The sequence below is a fragment of the Periplaneta americana genome, chromosome 14 (genome assembly GCF_040183065.1).
Source record: "Periplaneta americana isolate PAMFEO1 chromosome 14, P.americana_PAMFEO1_priV1, whole genome shotgun sequence".
Lineage (NCBI taxonomy): Eukaryota > Metazoa > Arthropoda > Insecta > Blattodea > Blattidae > Periplaneta > Periplaneta americana.
Genome location: NC_091130.1, coordinates 85,505,742 through 85,519,004, shown reverse-complemented (window position 1 = coordinate 85,519,004; position 13,263 = coordinate 85,505,742). Strand labels below are relative to the sequence as shown.

Here is a 13,263-nt window from a genome sequence, read left to right as displayed (position 1 = left end):
CATTGCGAGCCACAATGTGCTTGCGAGTCACATTTTCGCCACGGTTGATTTAAAGTAATGATTCGTTAAATTTTCACTAAGGTTATTATATTTCACGTGTGCTATTTCCGAAAGAACTGACCTGAAGACAGTGAAGGTCAACAAAATCCGTCACACTAATACTGCTGCACTTGGGATCCAGAGGAAGCGCGGTGACCACTAGACCACCGGCTGCATAAATATGTAATTAAATAATTAAGTTGGAGCCGTGCGAAAACTGAAGTGGAAGCAGCTTACATCTTGGACAGGTTCTGGCACGCAACAGGTAGGCAGAGGGATTGCAGCCGACTGTACAGATCAATAGCGGGGCCGCGCGGCGATGCCCCCATCATGTCATGTATGAAATGTATGAAAAAGGCTTGTGTGTAATGCGCGCATCTCGCACGCTCGTGTACCCTACTTACATGCTGGAGGGACCCCAGGGCTGCCCAACGTGCTAATAGCAGTCAGCGCCTTCTTTACAGATCGCAGTCATCACCGAGCTACAATCGCAATGGGCAAGACATCTACTACAGTTGTAAGAATAAATGCCTTAAAATAATTACCCCAGTTCCTTTATTGTTCGTGTAAGATGAATTACTTAGCATAAAATTAACAGAAAATTATGCTTTCAATCCAGAATTCTTGGACTTAACATTAGACCATGTATTTCACAATGTATGTCTTACTATCGTATGCTGAAATACGCCCGTCCGTATTAGCAAAAGTCATATCGAAGTGTGTAATATACTCAGGTATAAAGGTAAAGTCAGTCCCATAACAGGCAAACAGAGAGTGGCGAGAAGTTAAGGCTCTCACCTTTACAGACATTCGAATCGGTGTTTAGGCTGGTATTCATAGTCGACACTTTCGAGTAAAGTGTCCTTTGGAAGACGCAAAGTATCACTTTTCCGTTGCACAGTCGACACTTTGGTGCAAAGGATCACTTTGGATGAAAGTGGACTTCGGACCACACTTTGAGCCGAAAGTGTCACTTTGTAGGAAAATGGCGGACGCGTTGGAAGTCGTCGAGTTGTTAGAACGTGCGGAAGAAGTGGAAGAACTGGCACAATTAGTGGGCAATGTGCGAAAGCGCTACATTAGGGATAAAGACAATCCCATGGAATTTTATAACGATATAGAATTTAAAAAACGGTTCAGATTTGACAAAGAAACTGTTCTTGAAATTGCTCATCTTTTCGAGGACCGCTTGACAAAATTGAACAATAGAGGTTTGCCAGTGCCTCCAATAATTCAGTTATTGACTGCATTAAGATTCTATGCTACAGGTATGTATCATACATTCAAATTTATATTATAGTTTAGGTATTTCTGCAGTAACATTCGTAGGCCCTATATTTATAACCTCAATTCGACGAAGTGAAATGTAGATAGATATGCTTACTGTATATAGCCTAATCTACTTTTTATTACAGAAACGAATTTTTTAACGTAAGTAATATTAAACTAACTTCAATCTAATGTAGGCCTAACTATCTTAAATTAGCATTGAGAGACCTCACGTGCCTGCTTTCTAAGCAGATTCCATAATTAAGTTATTTCGATTTTTGTTGACTACGGTATTGTATTTTGAGATAAGATTTATCTCGATGTTCATATAATCATTACTGTTTTGATAATATATATTTTCATACCAGTAGGCCTAAGCAATACATCTGATATGGCTGCTTCTGCTGAGATAGTACCTTCAGTTCATGTGCAGTCATAACCTCACATGGCAAGAGATCTCATACCATTAGGCCTATTTTGTTTTGCATTGTAGAAAAATTTGGCATTCAAAATATTCCGGTTCCAGAAGAGCAGGCAATGATGGAATCAAGAGAGAATACTACTACTACTACTACTAGGCCTAATGATGATGATGATGATAATAATAATAATAATAATAATAATAATAATAATAATAATAATAATAATAATAATAATAATTGTATTAGTAATGTGTTTATTTCATTCTTTTTGACTTCTATTCACTATTCTATTTTCTGTAAGTAATAGGCCTATTATATTCATAATGCTTCAGGAAATTTCCAACTCGTGACAGCAGATCTGCAAGGGATCAGTCAGTCAACTGTGTCGCGAATTGTGAAGAAGATCTCAATAATGATTGCACAATTACGACCTCACTATGTGAAATTTCCATCGAGGGAAGAGGGCAGGACTAATTCTCTTCATTTTTTTCAAACTGCCAGATTTCCTGGAGTGCTAGGTGCCATTGATGGAACACATGTTCCAATAATGAGTCCAGGTGGTGAATATGGAGAAGTTTTTCGAAATAGGAAAACTATTTTTACATTAAATTGTCAGGTAAGTAAACAAGTGATGGGCAGTGGCGTATACTGGTTAAAGGGTTTGGGCTACCGCTGACCCTATTATTACACAAAATATATCTAACAATTACTTTAATTTTAATTACTATGGTAAAACTAATAATACAAAATTATTACATTATGTTATATTATAAACTTTTTCTTTTGTAATTTCCTTGAGCTACCGCCGGTAGCCCGCAAAATACGCCCCTGGTGATGGGTCAGTATTTCTTTTAAAGTTATATTAATTGAAGCTTATTATGTCACTGCCTCCTGCTTAGTTTATTCATTTCAGTACTGTACAGAGACAATGTGACCTAATTATTTTTCCATTTTTCATTCAGGGAATTGTTGACCAAAATAGAAAATTTATTGATTTTGTGACTGGCTGGCCTGGATCGACCCATGACAACAGAATGTTCAACAGCAGCAGAATATGCGCCCAGTTTGAGAGAGGGGAACACGATGGGATTCTCTTGGGTGACAGTGGGTATGCCTGTCGTCCATTTGTATTGACACCACTTCTGAACCCACAAACAGAGTCAGAAGAAGCCTACAATGTTGCCCACAAACGTGCAAGGAACATTGTGGAGAGAACATTTGGATGTTGGAAGAAGAAGTTTCCATGTCTATCAAAAAAGTTCTCTCTCACAAAGCTGGAAACGGTGACAACTGTGATTGTAGCAACTGTAGTGCTTCATAACATTGCTGCTGATCATGGTCTACTCGAAGAACCTCTATTACATGAAGTTGAAAATGAGGATGAAGGTCACCACCCACCACCCCAACCATTAGGCGCTATTGCACGCAGAGCAATAATTCAGCAATATTTCTAATCGTAAACCAGTTCTGGGCACGAAGGGGTAGTGGAGGGAAACAGAGAAACCCCCATCCATGTCCTCCATTGCATGCACTGTTTTACTAACAAATGCACAGGCACTTCATCTTCATCAGTCGTGGCTTTCAGGCGGCCAGCGAGAGCCAAAAGTCCGTAAAAGCTATGGCAATAGTATCATCATCCAACAGCACTTGATATAATAGATTCCATATCAGTTTGGTACTTTTCATCAGTAATAACACACACGTGGCTTAAAAGATTCATTGTGTTAATATTTAAATTGTGATGTTACTTTGTCTGATTGACCAATTTTGATTTTAAATAACTTAATAATCCATCCGTCATGTTGTTGTTTCTAATGGTCATGATTTAACAATAAAATTATTTTCCTTCTTGCTTCCCAATAATTTGATGTTAGTGCTCCACAATTTGCCTAATGATTCAGGCCCCATTTCTTCTTGAGGACATAAAATTCAATTTGGTGTAGGTATACCAATTTTGTGTAAGTGTTTATTTAAACAGTCATGTCCAGCGAGGAGTCAAAAAATGACTACAGCAAAAAAACTCATTTAATTCAGGAATTAAATGAGTTTTGTGTAGTAAATATTTTATTTTGATTGGTTTTATTCAGGAATTAAATGAGTTTTGTGTAGTAAATATTTTATTTTGATTGGTTTAATTCAGGAATTAAATGAGTTTTGTGTAGTAAATATTTTATTTTGATTGGTTTAATTCAGGAATTAAATGAGTTTTGTGTAGTAAATATTTTATTTTGATTGGTTTTATTCTTGTACTAATTTAACATTGTTTGATAATTTGTTTTATAGATTCATATGAACATTTTTTACTCATAATCTGTTCAATTTTAGAGCCCTTTTTTGCTAACATATAAGCTTTTCCATTTCCATTAATCCCACAATGTGAAGGAATCAATTGAAAGTGTATGTTTTTATTTAAAGTGTGTATTTGCCTAATTATGGTATGAATTTACCCATTTAAAATTTATCCTGTTTTTTGAGGCTGAGGCTATTGCCTCTTTTGCTGCCCTGGAGTCTGAAAGTCAAAAAGTAACCTTAATAATTGTTTTATTAATTGAATATGTACAATAAGACTACAAACACTTCACTACTTTTCAATATAGTATAACAGGAACGCTTGCATTGAACGTAGTGGGGAATATGTTGAAAGTGATGAAGTGTTTGAGTCTTATTGTACATATTCAATTAAAATAATTATTAAGGTTACTTTTTGATTCTCCCTATTATAACATTGTTCTTGCAGTGATGTATCCAAATTAATAAATTTTGAAGAGATGTGTAAATTGCATCAACCTCTCCATCAAAATTTGTGGTGTTTTTCTTCCTCTTTCTTATGAAAGGAAAAAAATTGACAAGTTTCATCTACTCCAGTTCCAGTTTCGTTATCTCATAGAGGTCTATATATGTATGAATCCAATTGAGAAGTGTGATTCCAAAACTCGCTCAGTCCATTTGGTCATTTTTTATATTTAGGCCTACACATGTATATGATTATGTTTTGAGACCTCTATCATAATATTTCAAGCTTGTTTTCTTCCAGTTGGCCAAGCCTTGCCAAAAAGTTTGTGTTATTGCGCATGTCATTGAAAACTTGCTCAGTCTGTAGACCAGTGGATAAAAAAAAAAAAATTGCCTTATCCTTTCATAAAAATGAACTGAACGCATTTTGGGATCACATTCTTCAATTATGTGATGGATATGTTGTATTTAAAATTTAGGCCCTATATTGTGAGAGCCTTAGCTTCATGAGGAGAAATATCTTTCTTGTTGAATGACTTGGTTGAATTTAGACTGCTGTACTGAATATTTATATTAAGTGGATTGTAGCTATTCAACAAATGTTTCTTTTCTTGTATTTATATTAGTTCTTTCAATTTCATTGCTTTTTGAATAAATCCCATATGATTTTTTAGAGTGTGTTTAGAATCTTGATACTTGTTCCATCTTTTAGAAGTATTGGGGGAAGTTTTGTCAATTTTTCATAAGTTAATATGGCTTGAGTTGCTAGTTCTAAAATAATTGGCTTATTATTTGTAACAGTTTGTAATGCTGCAATTGGTGTAGTTCTGACTGCACTTGTGATTAGATGCAAGGCTTAATTTTGAGTGTGCTCAATTTATTCTTGAATTTTTTGGATGATATATAAGCAATTTGTAACATTTTTTGTTAAGGACACCATTATGTTTACAATTTGGCGGTTACAAGATCCTTCATCAACCCCTAATATGCATTGAGGACCCCACCTACCGTTGGTCAACAGATAATTCAACCTAGTTAGGAGGAATGAAATATCAAATCAACTGACCATATCCTCCAATTGTCATTCAGAGAGCGTTTATTAATGCCATGGCAGGCTAGCGTTATATGTTTTCTGTATAATATTTCGTCTATACAGGGTGTAACAGTTATACTGCTGTGACTCGGTCCTCAGAGTCTCGTTTGTGAAAATAGAGTGTGCTACTAGGAGAGGAGAGGTTGGGATTTGCATATGAGAGGTTATATACATATCACTATTCCTCATTATGTATAAGTGTTAAAAGAGTGTAATCAAGAGTCAAGACAATTCTTGTAAACTTCATCTGGCAACTTGGAAGCACTGAAACTGAAAATATTATTTACTGTTAAGCCCTAATTAAATACTGTATTATTCAATGTTACTGTCCACACCTGTGGAGTAACGGTCAGCACGTCTGGCTGCGAAACCAGGTGGCCCGGGTTGAGGTTTTTCCCGGGGTTTTCCCTCAACTCAATACGAGCAAATGCTAGGTAACTTTCGGTGCTGGACCCCGGACTCATTTCACCGCCATTATCACCTTCATATCATTCAGACGCTAAATAACCTAAATGTTGATACAGCGTCGTAAAATAACCCAATAACATAAAATCAATGTTACTCAAGCTCACGTGAAAATAGACGGCATTTTCTGCTTGATTCATAAGATGTCAGTGGAAGTCTGAGGAAAAGCTAGACGAAAATGTGTCAGGTTTGAACGAGTATCACATGATGCAACAAATTTTAATGGATTTTAAAATTATTATCAATTTATAATTATGTGTGTTCCTAACATCAGTGCTTTCATCTAATGCAAACAAAAACCACAAAGAAAATTTTTAATTTCTGATTGACTTTCAATATGAAATCCCATTTCTTCCTCCTACTGGTCACTGTATGTGGAGCAAACACTGATGACAATCCTTTCCTCACAAGCATAGGCTGAAGCTCTGATGAAATTTCAATTTTGTTTTGCCTAGTGTTCCTGTCAGAGTGAATCCAGTTTCAAAATCTCTTGAGCCAGGGAAATAATATTGTCGGTTCTGATTCCATGGCCTGACTTCAATGAGTTCGTAAGGTCTAACATGACTCAGCATGTACCTGCTGTTGACCTTTCTTTTCCTGTACAAATCTGTACATTCACAGCATATGATGTTGTAACAACACATATTATCCATATTTTACACCATACTTAAAAAAATGTACCAAATTTAATTTGACGCTATTGAAATCTGTGTTGTACAAGAAACAAAAGTCGTATTGTTGAGAGAAGTTAAAAAAAAGCGTCAATAATGAATTAATTAGACCAAAATCTACTGAAGAGAGGAAAAAACATACTTTACCAAGTAGGATACAACTGTACCTCACATCATTTTTAAAAGGCTTAACTAATAAAATGTGACTTCGTTTTTGCTTTGGACTGTATCATGATATTCAGCATTGTCTATTTGACAATGTAACCATGTATGAAATAACTACAAAAAGTTTAGTGCACACAATAATTAAAAAAATTACGATTGGGATACAGTTGTAACCCGTTTGGTATACGAATTAAATGATAAACAAAATTATTTATAAAGCTTTTCTAATTCTCAATTCCATTTCTAGAGCCTTGAGTTGCTCGACTTTGAACTTGGCAGCATGCACTTCAGCCTCTTGTTTTACACGCTGTGCATGCAGCTCTGCTTCTTGTTTCATTCGCTGTGCATGCAGCTCTGCCTCATTAGCCATTAGCTGTCTGCAAAAGGTCATTTTTTCATTATGCAGCTCCTTCATTTGGTGCAGCTCCAACGCGTTCCTTTGGTCCATATATTCTGTTGTGACCATTCTCAGAGCTCTTTTTTTGGTAACTGAAACAGAAAAGATGATTGAACTCTAAGTGAAAGCTGTTATTCTTTGAGACACAATAGATATGACTCTATAGGAATTACTAATTGCTATTTTATGGAACTGTGAAGCTTATACGATATTACAGTAGCCTTTGGATAATATTATTTCGTCATATTTGTCAAATCTTGTTTTATTTAATGAAGGTACAGTTTTTAATAATATATTATTCTAGGTAGACGATCATCTTGTACTTTGAAGCACACCTCCTTGTACTTTGAACTAGAAATAAGATTTGTTCCAAAGTACACTACCTGTGCTCAGTCACAACAGTTTCTGCTACTTATGAAAGGAAAAAAAGTATTCCAATCTGTATGTATTTGTAACTTATAATGTAAGACATGCATCACATAAGTTACATGAATATATGACATATCAAGTCAAGTTTTTGATGATGTGAATAAAAACTAGCTTTTGTCTTTCAATATTAACACTAGCTCTATCTATGTAGTCTTCATTAATAGCACTAGCTTTAGCTAATTGTGTGAATGAAATATTGCCCCCACCAGAAAGCTAAAGCTAGAAAATTCCACCTATAGCTTGGGTTTAGTGCACACCTGTATACCTGTTAATATAATATTAATTATTAAAACAGATTTTCTATGAATCTGCTTCACTGTCGACTGAAAATGTTATTCTCAATACAGCAATTAATTTCATACCAAATTTGTTGGATGAAAGTAAGCAAGTAAGGAGTTTGATCATTTGTGAGTGTATTTAAAAAGAAATAATGTCTGATTCATGAAGGCAATGATACAACAAATGATGTAAATTTAAATTTGTGTCATTACTACAAAATTTCTAAATTTGATAAATCACAGGTTTCTATATATCATTCAACATGCCTTTTCTGTTAACATATTCATCACTGTATAGCTGGGGCTTAGGAATGGGCACATATGTACAGTCTATGACACCAATGCTGTGTTTATTTCATCCAGGGGACATTTAACATTTAAACCACAAATTTGCCTTCTCAAGTCTTTTCGCTAGTACTGATATGGTCTTGTAGACGGTTGAACGGTGAATACCTATCTGAAACCCAGGATCACATGCAAAACGTAAATATATTTCCATTCTTTGTTTGGAACATGAAGCCCCGCAGCATGTTTCAGTTCATTCGTCAAGGAAATGCTCAGCTAACCACTCAATATTTCTTCTCTGAACCTAAATAAACTGTAATAAATTTCTTTGTGATTTGTAATTTTTTCCCAATAACTTATGCATACATACATTAATAAATGCAGCATTTCACTTGTCATTCAGCATTAAACTGGATCGTTACTGTGGTCAGAAGAATATTTGAAAAATTATAAGTTAATGTTAATAATATTGAGCCACTAAATTTTCCTAAAATTAGAAACACTTATTATTAATTAAATTAGATAAGCAGACAGGTTTTGAAAAGAAGATAGAATTACGTCAAGGTTTTAAAATAATAAAAATTGAAAATAGAGACTTAAGGTAGTTATTAATGTATTCAGATAGCTATATTATTTAGTAAAGGTTCAGAAGATAATTTTGAGTTTATAAATTGCTTTACTAATATGTCTTAATTTCAATAATAATGCATTTATAATAAATTCAGTAGGCATTATAATAGTAATGAATTGATAATGAGTACATGCGACACAATAATGAAACTAAATTGAGGTTGATTATGTAAGCAACTTGTCAAGTTTGTTTTTAAGCAGGTATGCGGTAGTCTTCATTGAAGTTACGCAAACGTTTCTGCTGACAAGGAAATATTGTAAGAAATAAAGACAACCTACATATAGAATGTATCGAGTCAGCTAATCCAGGTTCATGACTTACAGTATGTCGACATCTGATCATCAAATTGGAATAATAAGTTATTATTAAAGTAAGACCTAAATAATTACAATTAAATTGTGAAAAGGAGCAAATAAAATAAGGTTTAATGTCTTAATGGTTATCACGATTGGTTTAAACGTGCACTAAAACCAGACGTAAGTGCAAGTTTGAACCAATAAATTATTGAGATTTGCGATAAAATAATGAGTCTAGGAAATTGTATATTTAGTATGTAGAATTACATTTGTTTATAGATCTTTTGTTATATTATTAAGTTTTGTACTTGTGAACTATATCAATAAATCAAATCAAAATCAAATCAATAATATTGAGCCAGAATAAGTTTTTATCCACAAAATTTTAAGCACTGGAAAATTTAGCCTTTGGCTAAGGCAGCAGGTAAAGCTATAGTCAGCAAAAGCTTTTAAGTTTGTTTTTTTATTCACAAAACTACTAGTGTTCGCTTGAAAATTGCTAGCAAAAGCAAAAACTAGTTTATATTCACTTGGCCTTGTATAGGTCTACATCACAACTGTGATCAGTGGCATAGCCAGGAATTTAAGATTGGATGGGGGCCAAGTTTTGGGTACATCACTTGGAAAATTTGCCCATTTACATGCAAAATACTTAGAAGACAATAATAATAGTTATTATGAAATATAAAATCAATTTACACTCCCCAATATTTGTTATAAAGCAAAATTCATTCTCCATTATTGCAGAGTGACTCAAGAGATGCCGCTATAAAGTAAAATGCTTGATCTAGTTACTCTGTTGACAATTTATTTGAAAATCATCAATCAATTTAAAACAACTTCTAAGCAGAAATATGGTTGGTCATTGTCTGTAGAAACAGTCAAGAAATATTTTTTTCTTTCATTGTCACATTCGCAACTCCAATGGTGTGGTGGAGTGTTTCTTCATGCTATAAACCTAATATAATTTTTAAATTCTTAAAAAAAAGGTGGGGGGGGGGAGATTCAGCCCGGTAAACCCCTTCTGCTATGCCATTGACTTTGAAAAAGATGAATAATCATGACAGGAGAAAATGGCTGAGAACAAACACTGACTTTGTTTTGTAAATCTGTAGGCCTAAGTAGGCCTAGGCCTAGCTGCAATTTAAGAACTTACCAGAGTTGTACTTTTCACATTCTCTTTTGCGAGATGGTGGGGTCTCTACGATGGCTACAGAACAGTCCTCCTGTGAACTGCTTGGCACTGGTTTTGTAAGGGGACTACTCTCCACAGGAGCTTCCTCGGAAACACAGTCTAAAAACAATAACAGGAATTAAAAAACAAAAATGTTAACATTACCGGTATTTACAGAACTATTACATTTCTTGTTAATTATATATAATGAAGGTAAATGATATCAATAGGCATACATTACCTAAGTACGGGCATTCCCCTGCTTCTTCTTCTTCTGCTGAGGCTGCTGCTGTTTGTTGAAAGCCATCTGAATCGAATGGACTTTCAATTCTTAAGTTCAGATGAGGAAACATGCTGTCCATTTTTGCCGAAAATTCGAATTCATCTTTTTCCTTTCGGGGTGGACCTCCCCCAGTTAATAACCTCTGCTTCACTATTTCACAATTATCTTTCCTGGCTTTATATTTCAGATTTTCCCAGGACTTCTTCAATTGGGAAGCACTTCTTTTTGTCGTCTTCCCAGCTGCACAAAACTTTTGGCACAGCTCCTCCCATGCTTTGTTCTTTTCCTTTATTCCTACTGCGTCGGTTTTTTTGTTTTCGATTACATTTTTATACTGCTGGGTTAGTTCCAACAATACCTCTTTTTCATACGCAGTTAGAGGGGACATCTTCTTCTTATCGTCCATGACGGATATAAATCTAACACTTATACAATTTCTACTGGTACCGGTAACGAAAAAGACAAAAATGAAAATAAAGAGAATAAAACGATATATCAGTGAAGCAGATGGGTACGTATTAAACCTAACCTAACAGTATAAATCAATGAAACAAATATGTACAAAACTTAACTGAATGATATGTACAAAGCTAACTTAACTATATAAATCAATACAAGATACATACAAAATCTAACCTAATTATATAAATCAGTGGAACGGATATATACAAAACCTAACTATATAAATAAATTGAAAAGATATGTACAAAACTTAATCTAACTATGTAAATAAATGGATCAGCTACGCACTGTACTAAACATAACCTAACTTTAGCTTATATCTATAACAATTTCACTAGCAGTATCACTACCTGTTTAATAAAATATTATATATCTGAACTGACTGAAATAATCTAAACTATCAACAAAAAATACCAAAAACTGAAATAAAACAACTTTAAATATATATATATATATATATATATATATATGTTCTTTCTCGCGCAATCAAAATTAGCCTTTAAACTCAAATCACAAGGGTTATAATCTGTGGGAGTGTGGTTTGTTATTGTTTGTTCACTTGTTTTGAAAAGCATTGTGGGACTTCTGTTACCAACCAAATTAAAACTCTACACTTTGCTGGCGTAAAGTGACACTTTGCAAAGTGCACTTCTTCAATCGTCTATGAATAGCATTAATATGAAAGAGCCACTTTCGTCAAAAGTGTCACTTTGCAAAGTGGTGATATAAAGTGCCGACTATGAATACCAGCCTTAGTGGCAGTAGAGAAGTCAGTCCAACGTGCCCACCGCCTTTACCCCCAAGTTAATGCTGTGGTATACTTCGCACGAAAACATGACGACCTTCCCTCATCCCCTTCACCAGTTAACTGCAGGCACGCGCAAGGGATAAACCCTTAGCCGAGTTGCCAATTCTTGAAGTCATTGTGATTTGCGAACGTTTTTCAAACTGTGTTCCGTGAAACCGCGATTTTCAGAAAGACAAATATTGTCTTTGTAAATATACCTTAATTTATAATTACTAAAACAAAATTGGTATAAAAATGAACAAACTTATTTTAAAAACACTTCATATTTATATTTTCACTAATATGTTTTGCCTAAATAAACAAAAAAAATGCAGACTTCTATAATAAGTGTTAAATTCTCATGTTATAGAAGTTCCAGAATTTTATACTTAATTAAGAATGTTGCGCTGGTAAAATTTTCTGAAACTGTGATCATTGAATAGTTATAGAATTTATAGTACAAAAGAGTAAAGTTATATTTTATCAGCTTCGCATTGGGTGATAATTTCCACGAACGCATAAAATCTGTTTACTCTAGTATGCTATACAATATTTTATTCATTACTGGTATGTAAATTTAATTTTAAATTGTAGGGCTTTTCTTTGTACTGTGTTGTTGGCGAAGAAGTTCATATATATTCATTTTACTATTGCTAATATGTTGGTTGTCATGTAGAGTGATTTAAAAACATTTAATTCACTGCTGTAAGTTAGAAAACTTTTAAGCACTGCTATGAATAATGTCATTATTTAGGTTGCTAAGGACGGTGTTGCTGTTGGCGATATCTCTTTCGCATACTGTTCACACACTGTTCACATACTCTTCGGCGAAGTAAATCACTTTTAAAATCGTCTATCTTACCGAATTCTGTTTTAATTTGTTTATTTTCTCTTTAGTTGGTGAACCGTAATTCTTAATTTCTATGCCCATATATCCAACTCCGCCGGTTGCGTCCGATGTTAAGTGATTAAGATTTATACTTATTAAACTGCCTGAACTTTCGATTACTTTATGGATAGAATTTCTAACGTTAGACACAATTTTAACACTTTGTTTTCTTAGCTACGCTCCTCTGCAAATAAGATATTCTGTTTTCTTCGACGGTGTTATTTGTAGTTCTTTTCGTGATGGTCCTGAATCTTCAGGTGTATCAGGAGGCCTGGCTGCGGATCATCTGCTCCAACACTCATTAATCATGACCGGAATAAATTAGACATATTGAAGCGCACAACGGTATAAAACAACACGTCGACAAAGACACTGAGAATGGGTGGAACCCAACAGGTAGAGGCAATGACTACTAGATTTGGCAATGCTGGGATCCATTGTATTTCTGCTACGCGGCTAGGGGTTGAGTAGAGGAAGGGGGTTTTTGAGAGATTA

The 13,263-nt window shown here is 34.5% G+C and overlaps 2 protein-coding genes across 2 annotated transcripts; one reads left to right on the top strand and one right to left on the bottom strand.

Annotated features, from left to right (window-relative positions):
* Positions 1-874: 874 nt before the first annotated feature.
* On the top strand, positions 875-3,419 carry LOC138713531 (putative nuclease HARBI1). Its single transcript, XM_069845702.1, has 3 exons — positions 875-1,307; positions 2,063-2,346; positions 2,693-3,419. Exons 1-3 carry the CDS (start codon positions 971-973, stop codon positions 3,182-3,184), a joined length of 1,113 nt encoding a protein of 370 aa, XP_069701803.1. The 5' UTR covers positions 875-970; the 3' UTR covers positions 3,185-3,419.
* Positions 3,420-7,068: 3,649 nt separating this feature from the next.
* Positions 7,069-11,266, bottom strand: LOC138713013 (myb/SANT-like DNA-binding domain-containing protein 3). The gene is made up of 3 exons (XM_069844696.1): positions 10,589-11,266; positions 10,330-10,467; positions 7,069-7,346 (listed from the first exon to the last, which is right to left on the bottom strand). The coding sequence occupies exons 1-3, from the start codon at positions 11,034-11,036 to the stop codon at positions 7,069-7,071; spliced, it is 864 nt and encodes a 287-aa protein (XP_069700797.1). The 5' UTR covers positions 11,037-11,266.
* Positions 11,267-13,263: the final 1,997 nt, after the last annotated feature.

What these genes read in the sequence shown, in the direction of transcription:
- LOC138713531 (XM_069845702.1), top strand. Translation starts at nt 971, where the DNA reads ATGAAAGTGGACTTCGGACCACACTTTGAGCCGAAAGTGTCACTTTGT. An exon ending in ATTAAGATTCTATGCTACAG is followed by an intron (nt 1,308 to 2,062) that starts GTATGTATCATA and finishes ATAATGCTTCAG; the next exon opens with GAAATTTCCAACTCGTGACA. An exon ending in TTTTTACATTAAATTGTCAG is followed by an intron (nt 2,347 to 2,692) that starts GTAAGTAAACAA and finishes TTTTTCATTCAG; the next exon opens with GGAATTGTTGACCAAAATAG.
- LOC138713013 (XM_069844696.1), bottom strand. Translation starts at nt 11,036, where the DNA reads ATGGACGATAAGAAGAAGATGTCCCCTCTAACTGCGTATGAAAAAGAG. An exon ending in AGGGGAATGCCCGTACTTAG is followed by an intron (nt 10,468 to 10,588) that starts GTAATGTATGCC and finishes TATTGTTTTTAG; the next exon opens with ACTGTGTTTCCGAGGAAGCT. An exon ending in ATGTGAAAAGTACAACTCTG is followed by an intron (nt 7,347 to 10,329) that starts GTAAGTTCTTAA and finishes TTTCTGTTTCAG; the next exon opens with TTACCAAAAAAAGAGCTCTG.